The 20,334-nt window shown below is 38.3% G+C and overlaps 1 protein-coding gene across 1 annotated transcript in view; it reads right to left on the reverse strand.

Moving 5' to 3' along the window:
- Positions 1–6,756: 6,756 nt before the first annotated feature.
- LOC122815386 (epiphycan-like) overlaps positions 6,757–20,334 on the reverse strand; it is a 365,285-nt gene continuing 351,707 nt past the window's right edge. Inside the window, exon 7 of the mRNA XM_044087852.1 lies at positions 6,757–8,298. Within this exon, the coding sequence (XP_043943787.1) occupies positions 8,128–8,298 (171 nt within the window). The 3' untranslated portion in view covers positions 6,757–8,127. The remainder of the gene's footprint in view (positions 8,299–20,334) is intronic.

Consider the following 20,334-nt stretch of genomic DNA (forward strand, 5'->3'; position numbering starts at 1 on the left):
GTAAATGGGCAGCTTCCAGATCACACTGTGAAGTTGCAGGTGAAGATGCCCTCTATTGCACCTCTATAGAAGTTGGAGAGAATATGAAGAGGAAGCTTAGCTTTTTGCAGCCTTCTTAAAATATGGTGGTACTGTTGCACTTTTTTGACCAGTTGTCTGGTGTTTTCCAACCACGGGAGATCCTCTGATATGTGTATTCCCAGGAATTTCATACTCTTAACCCTCTCCAAACTCTCATCCTTGATCTTGAGTGCTGGGTGGTTTACTCTCCTTTTCCTGAAGTCGATGATAATCTCTTTGGTCTTGTTTACATTTAGATCAAAGCTGTTCCCATTGCACAAATGGATTAGAGATGTCACCTCCTCTCTGTATGCCCTTTCATCCTTCTTTGTGATGAGCCTGACGACTGTGGTGTCATCAGCAAACTTGATGATAGGGTTTGACTTGTGCTTAGCATAGCAGTCATGGGTCAGAATGGTGAATATCAGTGGGCTGAGAACACATCCCTGTGGTACCCCAGTGTTAACTGTGATGCACTTTGATGTGTTCTTACCTGAACACACCCTCTGTGGTCTCTCAGTCAAAAAGTCCAAGATCCAGTTACAGAGATGTTTACTGATTCCTAAATGTGCTAGTTTTTCTATCAGCTGCATTGGTACCACTGTATTAAATGTAGAGCTGAAATCTCTGAACAGCATCCTTACATAGCTGTCTTTGCCCTCTAAATGCTCAAGAGAGATGTGTAGTGCTGCTGATATGGTATCAGTTGTGGACTGGTTACCTCTTTTCACAAACTTCAGAGTGTCAAAATCAGGAGGTAGGCATGATAAAAGATGCTTCTTGATTAGCCACTCAAAACATTTCATAACAGTGGATGTCAGAGCCACTGGTCTGTAGTCATTAGGGCTGGAGGGAGTGCTTTTCTTAGGTAGAGCATTAATGTTAGTTTCCTTGTAGCATGATGGTACTTTCGGTATGTGAAGAGAGGTATTAAATACTTCCTTGAGCACTGTGCATGGTTGATTAGCACAGCCTTTTAACACCTTGTTCCGTATGTTGTCTGGGCCAGCAACCTTCCAGAGGTTCACTCTCCTTAGCTTTGTTCTTAACTCTTCTGAGCTGAGGCTGAGTACAGCATCCTTCTCATCAGTGGGTAGCTTTAGTTCCAACCTGTTGTTTCTTTTCTCAAATCTACCAAAGAAGATGTTCAAACTGTCCAGGAATTCAATGCTGTCTTCACACTATGCTGACCTAATTTTGTAGTCAGTGATCTTCTGTATGCCATGCCATAGTCTCCTTGCATTCTTCATGTCTTCAAAGTGGCTGTGTACCTTTCTGCCATACTCCCTCTTAGCCTCCTTTATACCCCTCCTCAGATTACCTCTTGCTACACTCAGGGCTGCTTTGTCCTTAGCCCTATAAGCTGCATTTCTCTCCTTCAAAAGCTCCTATACCTCATGGGTGAGACATGGCTTCTGGTTAGTTCTAATAGTGATACCCTTGGTATTTTTTTACCCCATCAGCGCAGTTTGAAATGTATGCCGCCACTACCTCAGTGTATTCATCAATGTTCAGATGTTGATTCACTGTGGCTTCCTCCTTGAACATATCACAGTTGGTTCTTTCAAAGCAGTCTTGGAAGGCCTCCATAGCCCCCTTGGGCCATACCCTGATTTGTTTCTTCATGGGTTTCTCTCTAACCAGTGAAGGTTTTTAAGCTGGTGATAACAATATGGTATAATGGTCAGAGTTTCCTATTTGTGGAAGTTGCACTGCCTTATAAGCTTTCTTTAAGTCTATGTACACCTTGTCCAGGATATTATCACCCCTTGTAGGAATGTTCTCATATTGGTGGTGGTGTGGGAGTACTTCTTTCAGATCTGCTTTATTAATGTCACCAGCTCCCATGTGTACAAAGTCAGGATATTTGCACTGCAGCTCCCCCATGTGATTGCATAGTTTATTTAGAGCTTTAGTGGTATTAGCACTAGGTGGGATATACACCACTGTTACACTGACCCCATTCAGCTCCCTGTGCAAGTAAAATGGTCTACATTTAATGGACAGGAACTCTAAGTTCTCACAGCAGTGTGATAGTATGATTTCACAGTTGCTGCATCATCTCTTGTTAACATAGATGCAGACTCCACCTCCTCTGGCCTTTACACACAGTGTATGTTTTCTGTCTGCATGAATCAGCTTAAAATTCTCTAAGTTAAATGCACTATCATTTATCTTGTCATGCAGCCACATCTCAGTAATCAAAAATAAACAAGCATTTCTCACCTTGTTCTTGTTGGAGAGTTCTGATCTCAAGTAGTCCATCTTGTTATCAAGTGATCTCACCTTAGCTATCAGTATAGTTGGTAGTGCAGGCCTGTAGAGGTTTGCTTTTAACTTTACATCAGTACCTGCTCTGCATTCTTTTTTCCTTTTTCTCTGACATCTCTTTCTCTTTTTCCTTGTCCAGCATGCTCCAGAAACCTGTTCTACCAGTTCCAGGCTCTTTAGAGTGTGAAGAGTTCAAATACACAGCTGTTGTAGCTCCATACAAGTAGTAGGCCCCAGATACTCCGCAGATTTCAAGGCATCCAACCAGCAACATGTAGATGTCAACTGTTTAATTTCTAGTAACAGCTGTCTACTGTAAGTTATTGTACCTTCAGTTGGAAGTGCAGAAACTGATTTTCTTTAGATGTTCTGTGCAAAAGAAAACAAAATATGCATATCTGTAGAACAAGCCAACACAGCCACAGCCACACAGGTCACCTCCATTTTTTGTTTTTATTTTTGTACCTGTCTGTAGATTCCTCTTATAAATATCCATAGCATTCTCTGCCTAGCCTTCATGACTAAGAATTTACCTGGTTTGTTACCCCATAAACAGGCCTTGCATGCCACCCTATTCAAATGTAGCTGTGGTCTATCCTGTTTTAATAGACATAATTGCTATATGCAAAGCCCTGTACTCCTGTATGACTGCATATTTTTTTAAACCTGGGTTTTTAACATGCCTCATTGGTTACTGCAACAACTTCTGATGTGATGCCAATTTGGGTATTCATCTTAACCATTAATTTGGCAATTGGTGCTTGAAAAGCAGTTTTTGATTCAAGTTCAAATAAGGTTCCACAAATGAGAAAAGAGAAAAAGTCAGTGGGGTGGAACAGTTCATACTGATGAAGGATACTTATTTTCTCTTTCATCAGTGTCATCATGCAATATTAAAGAGTGCATAAACTATGTGTGCCAAGGCATTTCATCCTCAGAGACAAATAAAGAACATGTAATGGCAGCATAATCAGATGCGGGGGGGGGGGGGTGGACAACATATGTCCCCCCACAACCTCCAAAGAGGTCTCTGGAGGCTAGTCAGTAACATATCTAAATAGAGTTCAAACAGGAACATGAAGGTAAAGGTAAAGGTCTCTTCTTCCCATTGTAAAAGTGTCCAAGCATCCAGTAAATGCATGTTTTCCTTATACTTTCTAATGACACCCACTGACTTCCTAAGCTTTTCCATGTGAGTAAGTCTGTCTTGTCCCTGACTGAGTTTGGGATTAAGTTACAATCCCCGCTCCAGTCAGGATCTTGAAGTTTAGGCACCGAGGATAAGATTTCTTTAAATAATTCCAAAGCATCTATGTCCAGCCGATATATAAAAAAAAAATTGCTAGAGGTATTTTCTCATTTTTTAGATTAAACTATACTACTCATCCCTCAACTAGCCCCTTACTATTAAAACACTTTTTATCTCAAAGATGTCTGAACAGAAAATATAATGCTTGCTTTTTCCTCTACTTTCAAATCAAAATAACACTCATATCCTGTAAAACCATTTAAAATCATGGAGTCTTTTCTGTGTTTTTTTTTTTTTTGCCCAATGTCATACTGCGCACTTTTCAGCCTTAGAGTTAATGGTGTATATGTTCAGTGACATGAGCACATACACGTGCAACACACATACACACACACACACACGCACACAGCATACAAAACCTACAACTTATGCATGCAAGAGTGCCTCTTGTATACAAGATATCTGTAATGCCAGCAGACTGCTCCATGGATGTATCAGATGTTCCCAAGGTGTAGAACCATAAGTGAAGTATTATGCTTATGCAAACAGTAAGCACAGTACATCAATACACAAACTAACCACAGTGCACCAACTCACACACTAAGCACAGGACATCAACTCACACACTAACCACAATACAAAAATTCACACACTAACCACAGTATATCAATTCACACACTAACAACAGCACATCAACTCACTCATGAACCACAGTACATCAACTCACTCACTAATCACAGTACATTATCTTAAAACTAACCACAGTACATCAGCAAACACAACAACTGCAGCACATCAACTCACACACTAACCACAGTACATCAACTCACATACTAACCAGCACATCAACTCGCACTAAACACAAAACATTGATTCACACATGATGCACCAACTCATACACTAACCACAGTACATCAACTCACAAACTAACAACAGGACATCAATCCACATACTAATCACAGTACATTAACTCACAGATTAATTACAGCACATTAAATAACACACTAAAAGCAGCACATCAACTCAAAAACGAACAAACAACATCAACTCACACACTAACTACAGTCCATCAACTCACACTAATCTCACCACATCAGTTCACACACTAACTACAGTACATCAGTTCACACACTAATCCGAATACATCAACTTGCACACTAATCACAGCACATAAACACACACACACACTAACCACAATACCTCATCTCACACACTAACCACAGTACGTTAACTCACAATAATCACAGTACATCAACTCACAAACTAATCACAGTACATCAACTCAAAAACTAGCAAACAACATCAACTCACACACTAACTACAGTCCATCAACTCACACTAATCTCACCACATCAGTTCACACACTAACTACAGTCCATCAGTTCACACACTAATCAGAATACATCAACTTGCACACTAATCACAGCACATCAACACACACACACACTAACCACAATACCTCATCTCACACACTAACCACAGTACATTAACTCACACAATAACCACAGTACAACAACTCACAAGCTAATCACAGTACATCAACTCACAAACTAACCAAAGAACAAGAACTCACACACTAACTGCAGTACATAAACTTGTACACTAACCAAAAAACATCAACCCACACATTAACCAGAGTACATCAACTCACACAGTAATCAAAGCACATCAATTCACACACTAACCACAGTACATGAACTCACTAACTAACTACAGCACGTCAACTCACACACTAACCAAAGAACAACAACTCACACTATTCACACCACATTAGTTCACACACTAACTACAAGACATCAACTTGCACACTAATCAAAATACATCATAATCAGAGTACATCAACTCACACACTAATCACAGCACATCAGCTCTTACACAAACCACAATGCATCATCTCAGACATTAACCACAGCATATTAACTCGCACACTAACCTCAGTAAATCAACTCATACACAAACTACAGTGCATTGACTCACTCACTAATCACAGTCCATCAGTTCACACACTAAACACAGGACATCAACTCACACACTTACCACAGTACATCAATTCACACACTAACCACAATAAATCAACTGACAGACTAAGTACAGCACATCAGCTCACACATTAAACACAGTTTGTCAATTCACACACTAACCACAGTACATCAGCTTACACACTAACCACAGTACATCAATTCACACATTAACCAGTGTACATCAAGTCACAAACTGATTATAGCATATCAAATGTGCCAAAAAAAACAAAAGGAAAGACTATAAGGTGAAGAAGGATCAGGTGAGAAGGCAAGAAATATGGAAAATGCATAAATATAGTTGCAGGTACAGAAAACTTTTGGAACAACCTCATGTTGATCAGGAATGAATGCAGAAATGGTTAAGGAGAGGTGAATTTAAACCAAAAGACAAAAGGTTAATATTGGCGTCCCAAGATAGTGGACTATGTACATATTGGTTTTCAAAGTCCATTGAACATGTGGGAGAAACAGACAAATGTAGGTTTTGTAAAACAGAATTGGAAACAGTTGCACATCTTGTTGATGGTTCTAATATACTAATGGCAGAAGGACTGTATACTGAAAGGCATAATAATGCGGTAAGACTGTTTCACTGGGGATTGTGCAAATATTACAATACTGAAGTAGCTGAAAAATGTTGGAAACACGAGCCACAAAGCATTGTAGAAAATGATGAAATTTATATCACATGGGATCACCCATTACCAACAGTTAAAAAAAAACAGATATGAGAAAACCAGATTTAGTTGTCCACAAAAAGAAGACAAAAGTAGCATTCATCAATTAAGTTGCTATAGACAGTGACTACGGTGTCTTTCATAGAGAGACACACAAAGTCATAAAATAGCAGGATTTGCAGGCAGAAACAAGGGCAATGTGGAAGAAGGACACCCAGACAGTTCCAATAGTAGTAGGAGTAATGGGTATTATAAAAAAGGAATTTAAAACTGTATTAAGATATGTTACCCATACATCTAACTCCATATGAATTACAAAAGGAGTCATTACTGGGCACATTGTGGGTGCTGTGAAGAGCACTTCTGGCTAACATCAAAGACTGAAACAATACTAATTTCATGAGCATTAATCATATATTGATTAAGGAATGGGGTCCATTCCCATCATGGTATTTGGAACCCAAAAGACTTGGAGAAATTAAAGAGGGATAAACCATTTTAATGGATTAAGCATTGACAGACAATACTATACCAAATTCCAAATATATAAAATGAAAACATTCAAAACAATGTACTTACTGTAACTTGTTATGCAAATGCTCATTAAAATGATCATAGCTATATGTAATGTGTAATTTTCATGAATACTTTGAGCTCTGCTACATTTCCATACATATCGGACATTGCTAGAGTAAAACTGAAACACTTACAAACGATAAGCACTGTCAAACTGAAACTTCCATCCTGAAAGCTTTTTCAAAAGCAGAATTAGAATGTCATATTAAAAACTGTTGAAGTCTGTTAAAAACGGCATTGGCAGACAATATTATGGAATAGGTAGCATTCATTTGCTGTTAAGCAAATAGCTACATCAAATTATGCCAAATACAAACCATTTTATCAGTCCCATCACAATGGTATGTATATCAGCACTTAAGAATACTACAGATCTTTTAGAAGATGAAAATCAACAATACTAACTCATCAAAATAGTAATATCATCTCTTTCACTCTTTACAGTGCATAAATAGAATTAGGCATGCCAAGAAGCACACTTGAGTGTGACAGTAAGGAGTAGATTTATGGCTGTTCAGATTAAGAACTACAGAGTTCTGAAGGGAGTAATGAACACCACTGAGATGTGTACATAAAATATACCTGGTTATAGTTTGCATTAATCCATGCCTGTAAAAGTAGAGGATCTGGAACTGTTAGCTGCAAATTTTACACAAGTTATTTACCAAAGCATACATTTTTAAATGATTGTACATTCATTTCTTAAAGCAGAAACAGAGTTAAATATACTTGCATAAAATGTAAAGAAATCCGTTCTTTTTGGGTACAGGATAATAAAACAATACTTTTCAGAATATTTTATTTAGTTAGTTGTATGAGTTTGTATGAGACCCCACATCAATAGTGAATACATTGTTATTGAACTCTGTAGACCATAAAACTGATAAATTGATTGCTGTTGGATTTCTGTGTAACACTACAAGGAAAAAGTACTGCCAAGTAAATACAATTCATAGACATTTAAAACATTGCATGCTACTGAACTTCTGTCTAACTCTTCATGAAAAGGTAATAACTGCATTACCTAACAGCAGAATAACTAGGGATTAACTGTTTACTTCTTGCTTCTGGTAATCATAGTAATTCTTTATTTTCACAGTACTTCTAAGCAGGAATAATTTAGCACAAATTATTTACTTTGGTCTTTTTTTAACCAGGGGTGAACAGATAATCCAGGAAAGACCTCAGGTTTGCAAAATTGTATGCACGTTTTTGCTGTGTAGTTTTTGTGAAACTATATAATCACACCATTGAAGAAGCAGTGAAGTCTCTTCTAAATGAGCCTGCCTGTGGGGAGACGCAGCAAACACATGTATGCATTAGGAGTTTTGCTCAAGTTGATTGGATTACCATCCAGCCTGATGTCTTCCAGCCCCTTGCGAATGTAACTCATATCTTTACTGTTGCAGAAGGTGTCTTCATGCATCTCTTGAATGTTGTTGTTCTGAAATTAAAGGAGTAATATTCTGAATCTAAAGGAGTAATATTCTGAATCTAAATTCTGATATTAATATACATGATAAATATTTAAATCTTGAAGTGTATACATTTATTTATGTATGTATGTATGTATGTATTTTTTTTTATTTCTGTTGACTAGATTAGTCTGACTTGGTCTGTGGCACATATTCATGGGAGTTCAGAGATGGTGTTCTTTACTAACTGTAATCCATAATTCTAGGTGATAGATCTGTGTGATGAATAATGGTGCTAATATATCCAAGGTAATGCAAATGTATGTTTCTTTTAAAACCGCATGTGCTCATTCTTCCTGAGTTTTCATCACATCTAAGTTATGTAAAAGTAAAGAAACCACTAAATAACTCTGAAACATGACAGCTCTGCTATAAATATTGCATCAAGAATAACAGTAAGGAAGCAAAAGCTACAGGGATAGTAAAAGGCAAACTGTGAACTTAAATAAGCTGCTCAAGCCTAGGATAATTATGCAACCTTCTTTAGTTGCATTAGGAAACTAAGAAATAATTCCCGTCAGTGCTCTGAACTTATCCAAAGTAGCACCATTCACCTGACTCAAATGTCATTGCAAATATATCATCAAATTTAGTCCAAACCTTACCCCTGAAACTCCTATCTTAATTCCACAAATTCCAGAATCTCTTCCTAATATCAGAAACAAACAAGTACTAAAGATGTTCTCTAAGACCAAAAATACTATTTATGTGTGGTCTGATAATTTCCTGAATTCCTAGTAAATGGTATCAGGCATGCCCTTGTGGAACACCTCTTTATATTATTTAACCTGAGCTGAACTGTAGGATTTGCCCCCCAAAAATCTCAAAACATATCAGTGATACCCCCTCACAAAGGTGAATTTAGGAAACTATGGATCCATTACCCTGGCTCATCTGCTTTACAAAGCTATGGAACACATTAATTCTGACCTCATAAACAATAACATCAAAAATGTTATCAGGTTAGACCTACATCAGTTTGGCTTTGTCAATCAGACATAATGCCCATTCATTTTACTAAATTTCCTTAAGGAGGTCACTCAGGCTGAAGGCATCAATTAGTTTATTCACAAAGATTATTTTGATCTGGCTAAAGCAGTCAGCATCATCCTCCAAGCTGTATCATTAATAAGCTAAATACCTCAAAAGTAGAGGTATACATGTTGAGGTGGATATCCAGCTGGCTAAAAGATAGAACTCAAATAGATACAATGGCAGGCAACTACATGGAAAGTATGAAGGTAACTAAATGGTATATTTCTCCAATCTTCAGAGTGACAATCAAAACTTTGGTTAACATATGTACATATGACTGCAAGCTTGGTATTATTGTCAAATATATTTCTGATATCAAATGAGTGCAGCAACAAATGACCCTCATAAACAAGCAGTGTACGGAAGACAGGCTAAAATTTAGTGCTAAAAACTATAGTATCATCACAGTTGATAAAGAACTTTCTCCCTGAATGTACAGAACAGTCAATATCCTATACAAAATGATAATGTACTAAGTATCTTGGAACCTCAGTTGTTAAGTTCCTGTATTTCAGGATGTACCTTTCTAGATATATTCAACAAATGAATAGTCCCCAAAGGTTCCTAACCAAGAACCTTGCTGTATTAAAGTCTACAAGCTACAAAGAAAGGCTTGAAATATCATCTCTTTATTGGCTTATTTATAGGTCTTGCTGAGAGAGCTATACCCTTCACAGCATGCAGTTAGGAACACTGTCCTCCTTGACTACCTGTATCTTTGTAAATTAAATAGTTCCACTAATGCTAGAACAAGGGCATTAAATCACTAGCACACAAATAAATCAATCTTGATATATCATTTTTTACCTCACACCTACCCTAACTCTGAAATAGACTTCCTGTGTAAGTTAAGCAAAGTGACTCCCTAGAGTCCTTCCACTTAAACCTGAATGATTGGATGCACAAGCATACATTTACTCTGGTATTGAACTACTTTATCTTTCTAGAGAATGGGGGTAAAACATGAGGGTGGGTACTGGAAAGGAGTAAATGATTTTCTGACTAAATTCCCTTGAATTGCCTATGATACTTTGATAATAAAGGTCACATGCAGTGCTGTTAGTCAATGATACCAGTTTATTTCTGGCAGTAGGAATTCATTATCCAAATACCCATATTTTTAATTCATACTGTTAGTTTCTATTAGACCAAATGAAAAACTATACCCTCTGAATTATACATATGCATGTATATACGTATACATGTGTGTGTGTGTGTGTGTGTGTGTGTGTGTGTGTGTGTGTGTGTGTGTGTGTGTGTGTGTATACATGGATGTATGTGTTTATTTTGCATTTTTTTAATGGGAGTGTCTGACTTGGCAACACTTGTTTTTAGTGGTATCCTTGGGAGAAAGATTCCAATAATGACATTATACGAACCTTTAGATTAAGACTGAAACAATAAAATCACCTCAATAACCATAACAACATTTTATGAATGTTTCTTGAGAACAAGAGGATGAAAAGAGGAAATATAATCACAACATGCATATTTCATGCTATATACAGGGAACAATCAGAATACCACAAATCTAAAGTGAAAGGAATATATTATCAGGTAAAAAAAGTTAAAATAGTAAGAAGAAGAAATATAAAAGTTTAACTACAGAGTTTTCTTCCACAGAAGTATAATTGATTAAAGTAGCAGAAATACAAGAAAGGAGAATTTAGATGCTGAGTATAATGTGAAAGATGAATTGTTATTGTGTATAAGAAAATTGTAGAGAAACTTGTAGACAATGGAATTAGCAGAGCATAGTAGGGGTAAGGTATAACAGTACTGCACAGGCTACATTTGCCAGTTGTACGTGAATAAAGTAAATTAAATTACCTTTATGGTGGTTGTGCATTTGATTATGGTAGACTGTTAACCAGATGTTAAAGAGTGGTAACAAATCCAGAAATGGACCGGCTTGCTAGAGCTATTAAAAATATAAATGACACTAATGCTCTGCAAGTAGGTGTTTTTTTTTGGGGGGGGGGGGTTAATGAAGACATTGGGTCAATATGCTTTATCCCAAATTTCCACAGAAAGGAAAAGTAAAAATAACTGATCGTGTAGCTCTTTCTAGATGAATGATATGGCTGCTTAGTGCTTTTATTATCCTTTAAGATGGTGAGATGGAAGAATTTAAAAAGTAAGAAATAAATCTAGCCAGTACCTCTGCATTGTTTTCCAGTAAACTGATCAACTTTGATAACTTCAACCATTTACAGAGCTAGTCTACAAATACTGTCCATTTTACAGTGTTGTGTGAACATGTTCCAGTACAGTCTGCAATCTGATACATTTTGACCATATATTTTAAAGTGCTAGAGCATAGATAACTGCAAAGATGGGTAAATATGTATATCTGTGATAATTCATAATGTCTTGACACAAATGAAGGTTCCATGTACATATTCAAAAATTACATTTGATATGTGACTTTTAGCCATATGAAGAGCACATGAGAAAGCATATAAACACGAATCAGGATGAAGTATCCCCTTCAAAGAAGCAGAAAATCCAAAAGTCACATAAGGAGGATACACCAGGACAATCGAAGCCAACCAATATCCAAATAAGAACTTTTATTAAGACAAATTAAAGATGAGTGAGCGCTTTCACGTCTCCTGGACGTTTCATCAGACTTAATTAACCATCACTACAATATAACTTTATATATTAGCAGAATAACTCCTATTGGAGAACCAATATGATATTCAATCAAAGACAATTAATTATTAAAAGAGAAATGCAGTGTAGATAAATCACTTTGTTGCTAGTAGGTGCTACTTAATTTCTATAGTCAACATAAAAACATATACAAAGAATAACTTGTATATATAATTACAAAAGTACCTGTGCATATCAAGATTTAATACAAAAACATATAAATATAAGCATGAAAAAATACCCATGCTATTAAAACCATTCAAAAACAAATAATAGTCTTACTGCATCCCCAGATGACCTGAGTTCAATTAGTGGCAAGGGTGCTGGCAGGACCTGAGGAGGAATGATATGAATGACCGATATTGACTCACCTATCTTGGGGGAAACAAGACAGCTTAAAGGGTCACTGCAAATATGTATCATACTGTCATGAATGATGAGCTGCTTAGTTTGGGAAGTCTGCACACACTTCTCCAGGGCAGTGGTTACTGAGCTGTGAACGATTCTGCAAGGGAGCAGGAGTTAGGGCAGATTCCATGGGTATGCACCATGATAGTGCACCAACATCCTTAATTTCCTCACCTGCCCCAGACTAGGGTTGGATTGAGCTTGGGAGAGGCTAAGGCAGGTGCAGCAGATTAAGAGAATGAGGAGAAGGCTGATGGTCAGCTATGGGGGGGGGGGGGTAGAGAAAACACCTATTTGTTGAAGCTGATAATCATTGCCTATACTTCAGGAAGTATGAAGGTTTCCAAAACTGTAATGTCCTGGATGTTAATATTTATCACTGTGTTTCTGCATAATATCTTATTAGACATCTTCCTTAAACACTTTCCAGGAGATCCCATCACATTGTAGAAAATAAAGCTATTATTATTAGTCCACATCACTCTGACTTCAAGAATGTTTTCATAGTTTAACAAATGTTGTCGATTCTGACACTGTTATGTATGAGGAACACAAATGACCAATTCACAGTATGCAGTCCATCTCTAGAACTGCATTTACCAAAGCTAGTCTGGTCAGTATATAGGGATAAAGTCATCAAGTTATCTGTATGTGTTATACCATGCACAGGGTGAGCCACTGAGATAGCTATATTAACTAGAAGTGTACAGTGGGAAGACTGTCCTTCTGGGGGGGGGGTGTTGAAGCCCTCCAGTCATAAACATTTCTCAGTAATTTCCCTATTCAGTCTCTTGGATGCAAAGTAGCTGGCTTTAATGAACCCAGATAGTTCTGCCCTTTACATTTCAGAAGCACTTTACTAAGCCTCTGTTGACTGTCTATTATTACTACTGTGATCAGAGACACATCAAGTGATAAAGGAAGGTTGACTGCTTAGCTCTGTCCCAGGGAAAGTTAGTCTAATAAATCATGGCAATTATTTTGTTTAAAAATCCTGTTTGTGCTTGAACTAGTGTTAGAAAAAAAGGCAAGTGAAGTAGTAAACACTTGCACTATGAAGACAGAGGAAGTCAAACATCATGAACATATCTCTTATGAGCACCTCATTGCAAGGCTAGCAATGGGGCTGACACAAATGTGGTTGATGGACAGATTGGAGAGTTTGCTGGTGCTGTTGAACAAGGTTGGCTGATTTATATGAAATTAAAGTCATTACCTCTAGGAACTCTGAGGATATTTGTGACATGGTAGCAAAACTGTCCTTTCTTGAAATAGCACCATCCACGCAAGAAATAAAAATATAACACAATGCCAAAGTGGAAAATCCGCAGCAGAAAATAAGCCACCTGCTGAGGAAGTTAGATGACTTAGAGAAATGGCATTGCAAGAATAGTCAGTGACATCTGGGTCTCCAGGAAGGAAGGGAAGGAAAGTGGTGACTTAGGGGGCTTTCAGGAAAAGGATTTAACAAACACCCTGCAGCTTCCAGGAAACACAGCTATAGAGAGAGCACTTAGGCAACTTAAACTATAGCTGCAAGCTGAGCAGTCCCTGAGACAAGTAACATTCAGAGTCCTGAACATTACTGATTCAGAGAGTCAATCTGACTGAGACAAGTAACATTCAGAGTCCTGGACTTTACTGATTCAGAGAGTCGATCCAACTGAGACAAGTAACATTCAGAATTCTGAACGTTACTGATTCAGAACCAACTGAGACAAGTAACATTCAGAGTCCTGAACTTTACTGATTCAGAACCGACTGAGACAAGTAACATTCAGAGTCCTGAACATTACTGATTCAGAGAGACAATCCGACTGAGACAAGTAACATTCAGAGTCCTGGACTTTACTGATTCAGAGAGTCGATCCAACTGAGACAAGTAACATTCAGAATTCTGAACGTTACTGATTCAGAACCAACTGAGACAAGTAACATTCAGAGTCCTGAACTTTACTGATTCAGAACCGACTGAGACAAGTAACATTCAGAGTCCTGAACATTACTGATTCAGAGAGACAATCCGACTGAGACAAGTAACATTCAGAGTCCTGAACTTTACTGATTCAGAGAGTCGATCCGACTGAGACAAGTAACATTCAGAGTCCTGAACTTTACTGATTCAGAGAGTCGATCTGAAGCAGCCAAAGAAGGGAAACCTTTTAAGATGGGCAACCTGAAAGTTAAAATGTTACAAAATTTATCAATCCAAGTGCTACAGAAGAGGAAAACTTTTCTTGGGAATATTCCCCAAATTATTTAAAAAAATATATGCCTACTTATTTAAATTCCTGGCCACTCTCTTAGTCTGCTGTAAGGAATGGAAGCAGAGCTTCACACTGGCAGAGGATGACATATGCACCATGCAGGATAAATCATCCTGTACAGATATGTCTAGTTTCTTATGACGGTGTCTTTCAGGGGCTGATGACAAAGACCAGCTATTAATGGATCACCAACTATCATCTCTGAAAAGAAGCCCACTGAAACACAGATCCAAACTTTCTGTGAGACCTGGGAAATTCACTGCATTACCCTCTAATAAAGTAATAGGTTTATAGGTGTGTACTAGGCTAATGGCCCTGGAACCTTTACAAGCCTAGCCCAGAAAAATTGCCCAGGAACCAAGCCACCCGATGTTAGTTCACAGTGCCCATATCCAGTAGTGCAACTGGAATGATCCCTGGAGTGAACTTTGTTACCCATCCACTCGTCAAGATTTCTCTTGAAGAGGGCCAGCGAGGTGCTCTGCTTGACAAGAATGGGAAGCTTATTCCAGAGTATGAGCAGTCTTTGGGACATGAACCTGTCCCTCCAGCATGTTCTGTTAATTGTTGTAATGAGGTTGTGATCTCTGAAGCATGTGGCGCTGGGGGATTGGGATTTCTTTAGGTGTAGCATTTCAAGTAGGACTGGGTCAGACATGGCTTTGTAAGTCAAGCAGAGATCACCTCTAAGTAGATGATAAGAGACTGAGAACAGCTGAAGTTTTTTGAGTCTGTCCATGTAGGACATGTGTTTAAGGCCTAGGATTCTTTTTGTGAGGTACTTCTGTGGCATCTCCAGCTGTTATTGGTGTCTAGTGAGGTATATGCCAAATGGGGCGTATATTCGATGATTGATATAATGAGGAATGAGTAGAGAGGGATGATGACCTCTTCCTTCCTGAATGCAAAGCCCTTGGTAATGAGATGTGCCACATAGAAGGACTTTCTGACCACAGTAGCAACGTGGTGGTCGAAGGAGAGGTGGCTGTCCACTCACATCCCCATATCTCTCATAACGCCTTCAGTGTTCAGTGGGCTCCCATTGATGTGGTAATTAGTGGGAACTGAGTTTTTACCAAAGGGGATGACGACACATTTTTTAGCGTTAAGCTTAAGGCCGTGGTTTTGACACTAGTCATTGGTCTCAGTGAGGCCTTTCTGTAGAATATCTGCATCACTTGGGGAGTTGATAATGGCTCCCAGTTTGCAGACTTCTGCGAACTTGGTCAGCCAGAGCCCCTTTGTGTTGGCCTGGACTTCTGAGAAGTAGATGCTGAACAGGAGAGGACCCAGGACCGATCCCTATGGGACTCCACTCGTGACTGGTCGGCAGTCTGACTTGGAGTCTGCTACTTTCACACTGTGTGTTCTATCTGTGAGTAAATTTGCAACCCACCTAGTGATATAGGGGTTGATGCCTAGTTTGATGAGTTTATCAATAATTCCTGAGTGAGGAATGGTATCAAAGGTCTTAGCCAGATCGAGGTAGGCTGTATGTACTGCCTTACCTTCATCCACAGCCCTGGTGACTGACTCAAAGAAGTCAACAAGGTTGAGCAGGCATGATCTCCCTTTCACAAAGCCAAATTGTGTGGGGTCTAGAGTTTGGAGATTTCTTATATCTTTGTTAATCAGGTCCATGATGATGCGCTCCATAGCTTTACATATCAGACTTGTCAGGCTAATGGGGTGATAATTTCCAAGCTCTGTAGTTTCTCCCTCTTTATGGAGAGGGATGACTGCAGCATTGTGCCATTCGGTAGGGACAAAGTCTGAGGTTGTGAATGAACAGGGCACACAGTTGTGGTGCCAGTTCACTTTGTAGTTCATGTAGAACACAGCCAGGGATATTATTGGGTCCCATGGAAGCTGTATTCTTGGCCTTGAACAATGCAGCTTTAACCTGTGCTGCAGTAATACTGAGTGCCTGGCATTCTTCTGGTATTGCGATTGGTTCTTTGAGGGGGGTAAAGTTGGCACTAAATCTGTCGGCCAGTATGTTGGCAATATCTGTTGGCTCAGTATAAGAGGTACCATTGCGCAGTAACTCAGAGCAAATCTGGGTATTTCTGTGGGGGTTACTGATATAAGTATAGAAGGTTTTATGACTGTTTTTAGTGGCTTCTGAAATTCTGCCTTCATAGCTGGCTTTGGAGGATTTGATGAGGGATCTCAGCTTTGTTTTTTGAGGCTAATAAGGTAGTTTTTCCAGTCTTGGGACTTCATCTTTTTTCTGTAACAGTTTCTTCCTTCTGTTGTAGAGTTTATTAATGGCAGTGGACCACCAGATTGGCTTCTTTTTTTGGAGGAGTGTGTCTTGGTTCTGTTTGGGTATGGCTAGTTCCGTGCATTTATGTACATGTTTGTACAGTGCACTGGTGTATGATTCAGCAGTCATACAGCTATTTTCCATTGGCATAGGTGCCATGAAGTTAGCTACCTCTGTTTTTAGGAGCCTAAAGTCAGCTTTGGAGAAGTTTTGCAAGGTAGTTACCTTTGCGGGGGGTGTGGGTGAGATGTGGATTTTCATGGTCAGATCTGACCATGGAGGGATTGACTATTGGTGTAGAGCCACGGGTGTCCATGTTAGTAATAACCAGGTCAAGGATGTTGCTTCCTCTAGTGGGGGTCAGAATGAGCTGCTCCAGGGCATTGGAATTGATGAATTCCAGGAAGTGTTGGGCCAGTGTATTGGTGCTTGAGTAGTTTTCTCAGTTGATGGAGGGATAGTTGAAGTCTCCTAATATGAGAGTTTTGGGTTGGACCTTGATAGATTCCAGGATGCTTAGGAATGTGGAGTGAGAGTCTAGGGACATGGTTGGAGACCTATAGCAGGCTATGACCTGAATCACCATCTAACCCAATGTTAGCTGTACCTGAAGTATCTCAGATGCATTATGTTGGGCTACTAGTCTGTAGGTCTGAATATCCTTTATGAATATGGAGACACCACCACCTTTGGAGCTTCGTTCCATGTTTCAGGGCCGAAAGGTGCGGAATGAGTTATAGCCTGGTAGTGCAGGGGTGCTTTCTGCTGCTTTAAACCAAGTAAAATGCATATTAAAGTTTCGACAAGTTATTCACTGAGTCCACAAGAATTAATGAAACTTTTAGACAATTCTTTGCTGTTTTATCCTCTCTCCTTAAAGAGTTATCAAATGGAAGACATTAAACTATGTTCCTGGCTTCCCTGAACTCCCACAGGTCAAAATAGCTGAGCATGCTAGACTGGACTTCCCTCACGCTAAGACTCCAAGCCCTGATGGGCTGGGCGCTGGGTATATATAGTACTAAAACAAAACATAGTTCAACCACGAGGGTTACTTTTCAATGAATCCATGTGAAACAAACCTCATCCCTAATCATATTAAAATTAACAGACCAATGGATGTTGAAGCTCAAATTTACCCATGGATTGGCATTTGTGTCCTTAGTGGATGGTGTAGTCTGTGAATGCTTGATGTGTAAAGCTTACATCATAGCTCTTAAATTTCCTTGGGGTACGAACACGTCAGCAATATTCTGACAAACTTGGGGTTAGCTTGCTTAGGCTGAAAATGGCTCTTGGTTTGATAGCTGAGTGACCACTTATATACCTATGAAATATTAAGTTCAGGACAATTACATCTTAAACACTGGGGAAGTAAAAATAAATAGTGATTTTTCAAACCAGAGTAAGACATTTTAAAAACTGAGAACTCCACCTAATTTCCCCTGATAAATAAGGTGGAAAAACTACATGCAAAGGTCCTGACTAATTGCATGTATACCATCCTCCGTGATATAATCCACTCATCTCTAGCAGGATTTACTAAATGCAGATTCATGGTGGACTATCTACATGCCTTCATCCTGCACACAGAGGTGCAAAAATACTTCCCAGCCCAATGGACTTCAGATAGGGTTTTTAATCTGTAAGGTGGGAGTATATTTGGTCTATGCCTGATTACTTTGGTTTTCCACCTTCTTTTATTAACTCAGCAAGAGCATTATGCACCAAGTCCCATGACATTAAAGTTGCTAATCTGGCTAGCTAGCTAAATAATTTGTTGTCATTGTCTGTTAATGCAAAACAATAGATATTATTAGATGGCTAACAGGACAACAAAGTTATTGTCAGTTTTATTTATCTATAGCAAGAATACATACTGCAACTGAGTCGAAATCACCTAAGCTGCACTCAGTATCTATGTCACTCATTTTTGTACAGCATTATATTTGCCATTTGAGGTTTGGAGCCTTTCAGGGCTGAGGTTGTTCATCTAACCATCCTATATTTAAGTATATGGGACACACATCTCCCACACTGGAATATATACATTTGCTTCTGTAATGTATAGGACAGTAAAATATTTTGACACAGGAAGATGTGAATGCTACAGAGTGACATTGTATATATCTAGATTTGCTATTATAAAGATATATTTAAGCACTGATGTTGTTTTTTCCCCACTGTATAGCTTTGTTATTAAAAAGTCATGTTTACTCCACTGTAATATTCTTACCCTGCAACTGCAATAAAGAAAATAAACTGTCCATGATTATTAGGTTCTGTGATGGACTTATATTACTCTAACAGTGCTGATTGGTTGAAAATGGCAATCTGTTAGTTTTACCCTATACAACAACATGGAAATTGAAGAATCTGGACACAGAAGAAAACCTTGTTCTATTGCCTGTGTGCCAATCTGTAAGTCTATTATCTCCACTACCTCTTATGAAAAAAAAAAATAAGCCCAGCAACTATTTTTGTGAAATAATTTTCATTAAATTCCTTTCAAACTCAAATATTTCAGCTTATTAACTCTATATCTAGTTTATCTTTTTATTGAAAGGACTATATATGTGACTACTTTAATCACTGCAATAATCATTTCATTTTTATTTTACAGATGTCTTTTGAATTTCCTTGTTTATGAGCATGTAAATGTATGACTGTTAACTAAATAAAGTGTTAATTTACTCATTAAGGGTGGTGTAGTAGCATAGTAAATAGCTCTGTTATTTATAGTACTTAGTTCTCCTATTCACCTTCCAGATGTGGTGCATTCTGTGCACATTTTGCATGAACATACTTTGTATAATTGCATTTTCTAGGGGTCTCCATTTTCTTCAGAAATCCCAAAGACATGCCTGTAGGTGAAATGGCAATAGATCAAATTGCCTTAAGGTGAATCAGGCACTGAACTAATCCCAGACATTATGTAGGTCCTATGTGAACAGACACACTCATCAAGTGTGCGGCACCAGGCAGGACTTACACCATTTTTGGGATTAGTTCAATGCCTTGTTCATTTTGCTTGCTGTGACAGACTATAGTCTTCCATGACTATGTGGTTTTAATAAATTCAGTGGATGTATTAAATTAATTTGCACATTATTCTTAATGTTTGTTTAGGCTTATTCATTTTCCTGCCAGTCTTGGGAATAGGATTTGTTTTTCTGTTCTTTTTGTTTCAATACACAGCTTAAAATGCTTGATTGTTTACTTTCATTTACTTTTGTTTTGTGACTATCATATTATTCAGTACGATGATGTACTCTGCCTGGTACCTGGGTAATATCAGAAAGTAGTCGTCAGATTGAACACTTAGCCAGATTTCAAGCAAATTTATAATATGTTTGTGTTTATTTGTT

The sequence above is a fragment of the Protopterus annectens genome, chromosome 11.part0, assembly GCF_019279795.1.
Source record: "Protopterus annectens isolate FY-2018-M chromosome 11.part0, PAN1.0, whole genome shotgun sequence".
In the NCBI taxonomy this organism is placed as follows: domain Eukaryota; kingdom Metazoa; phylum Chordata; order Ceratodontiformes; family Protopteridae; genus Protopterus; species Protopterus annectens.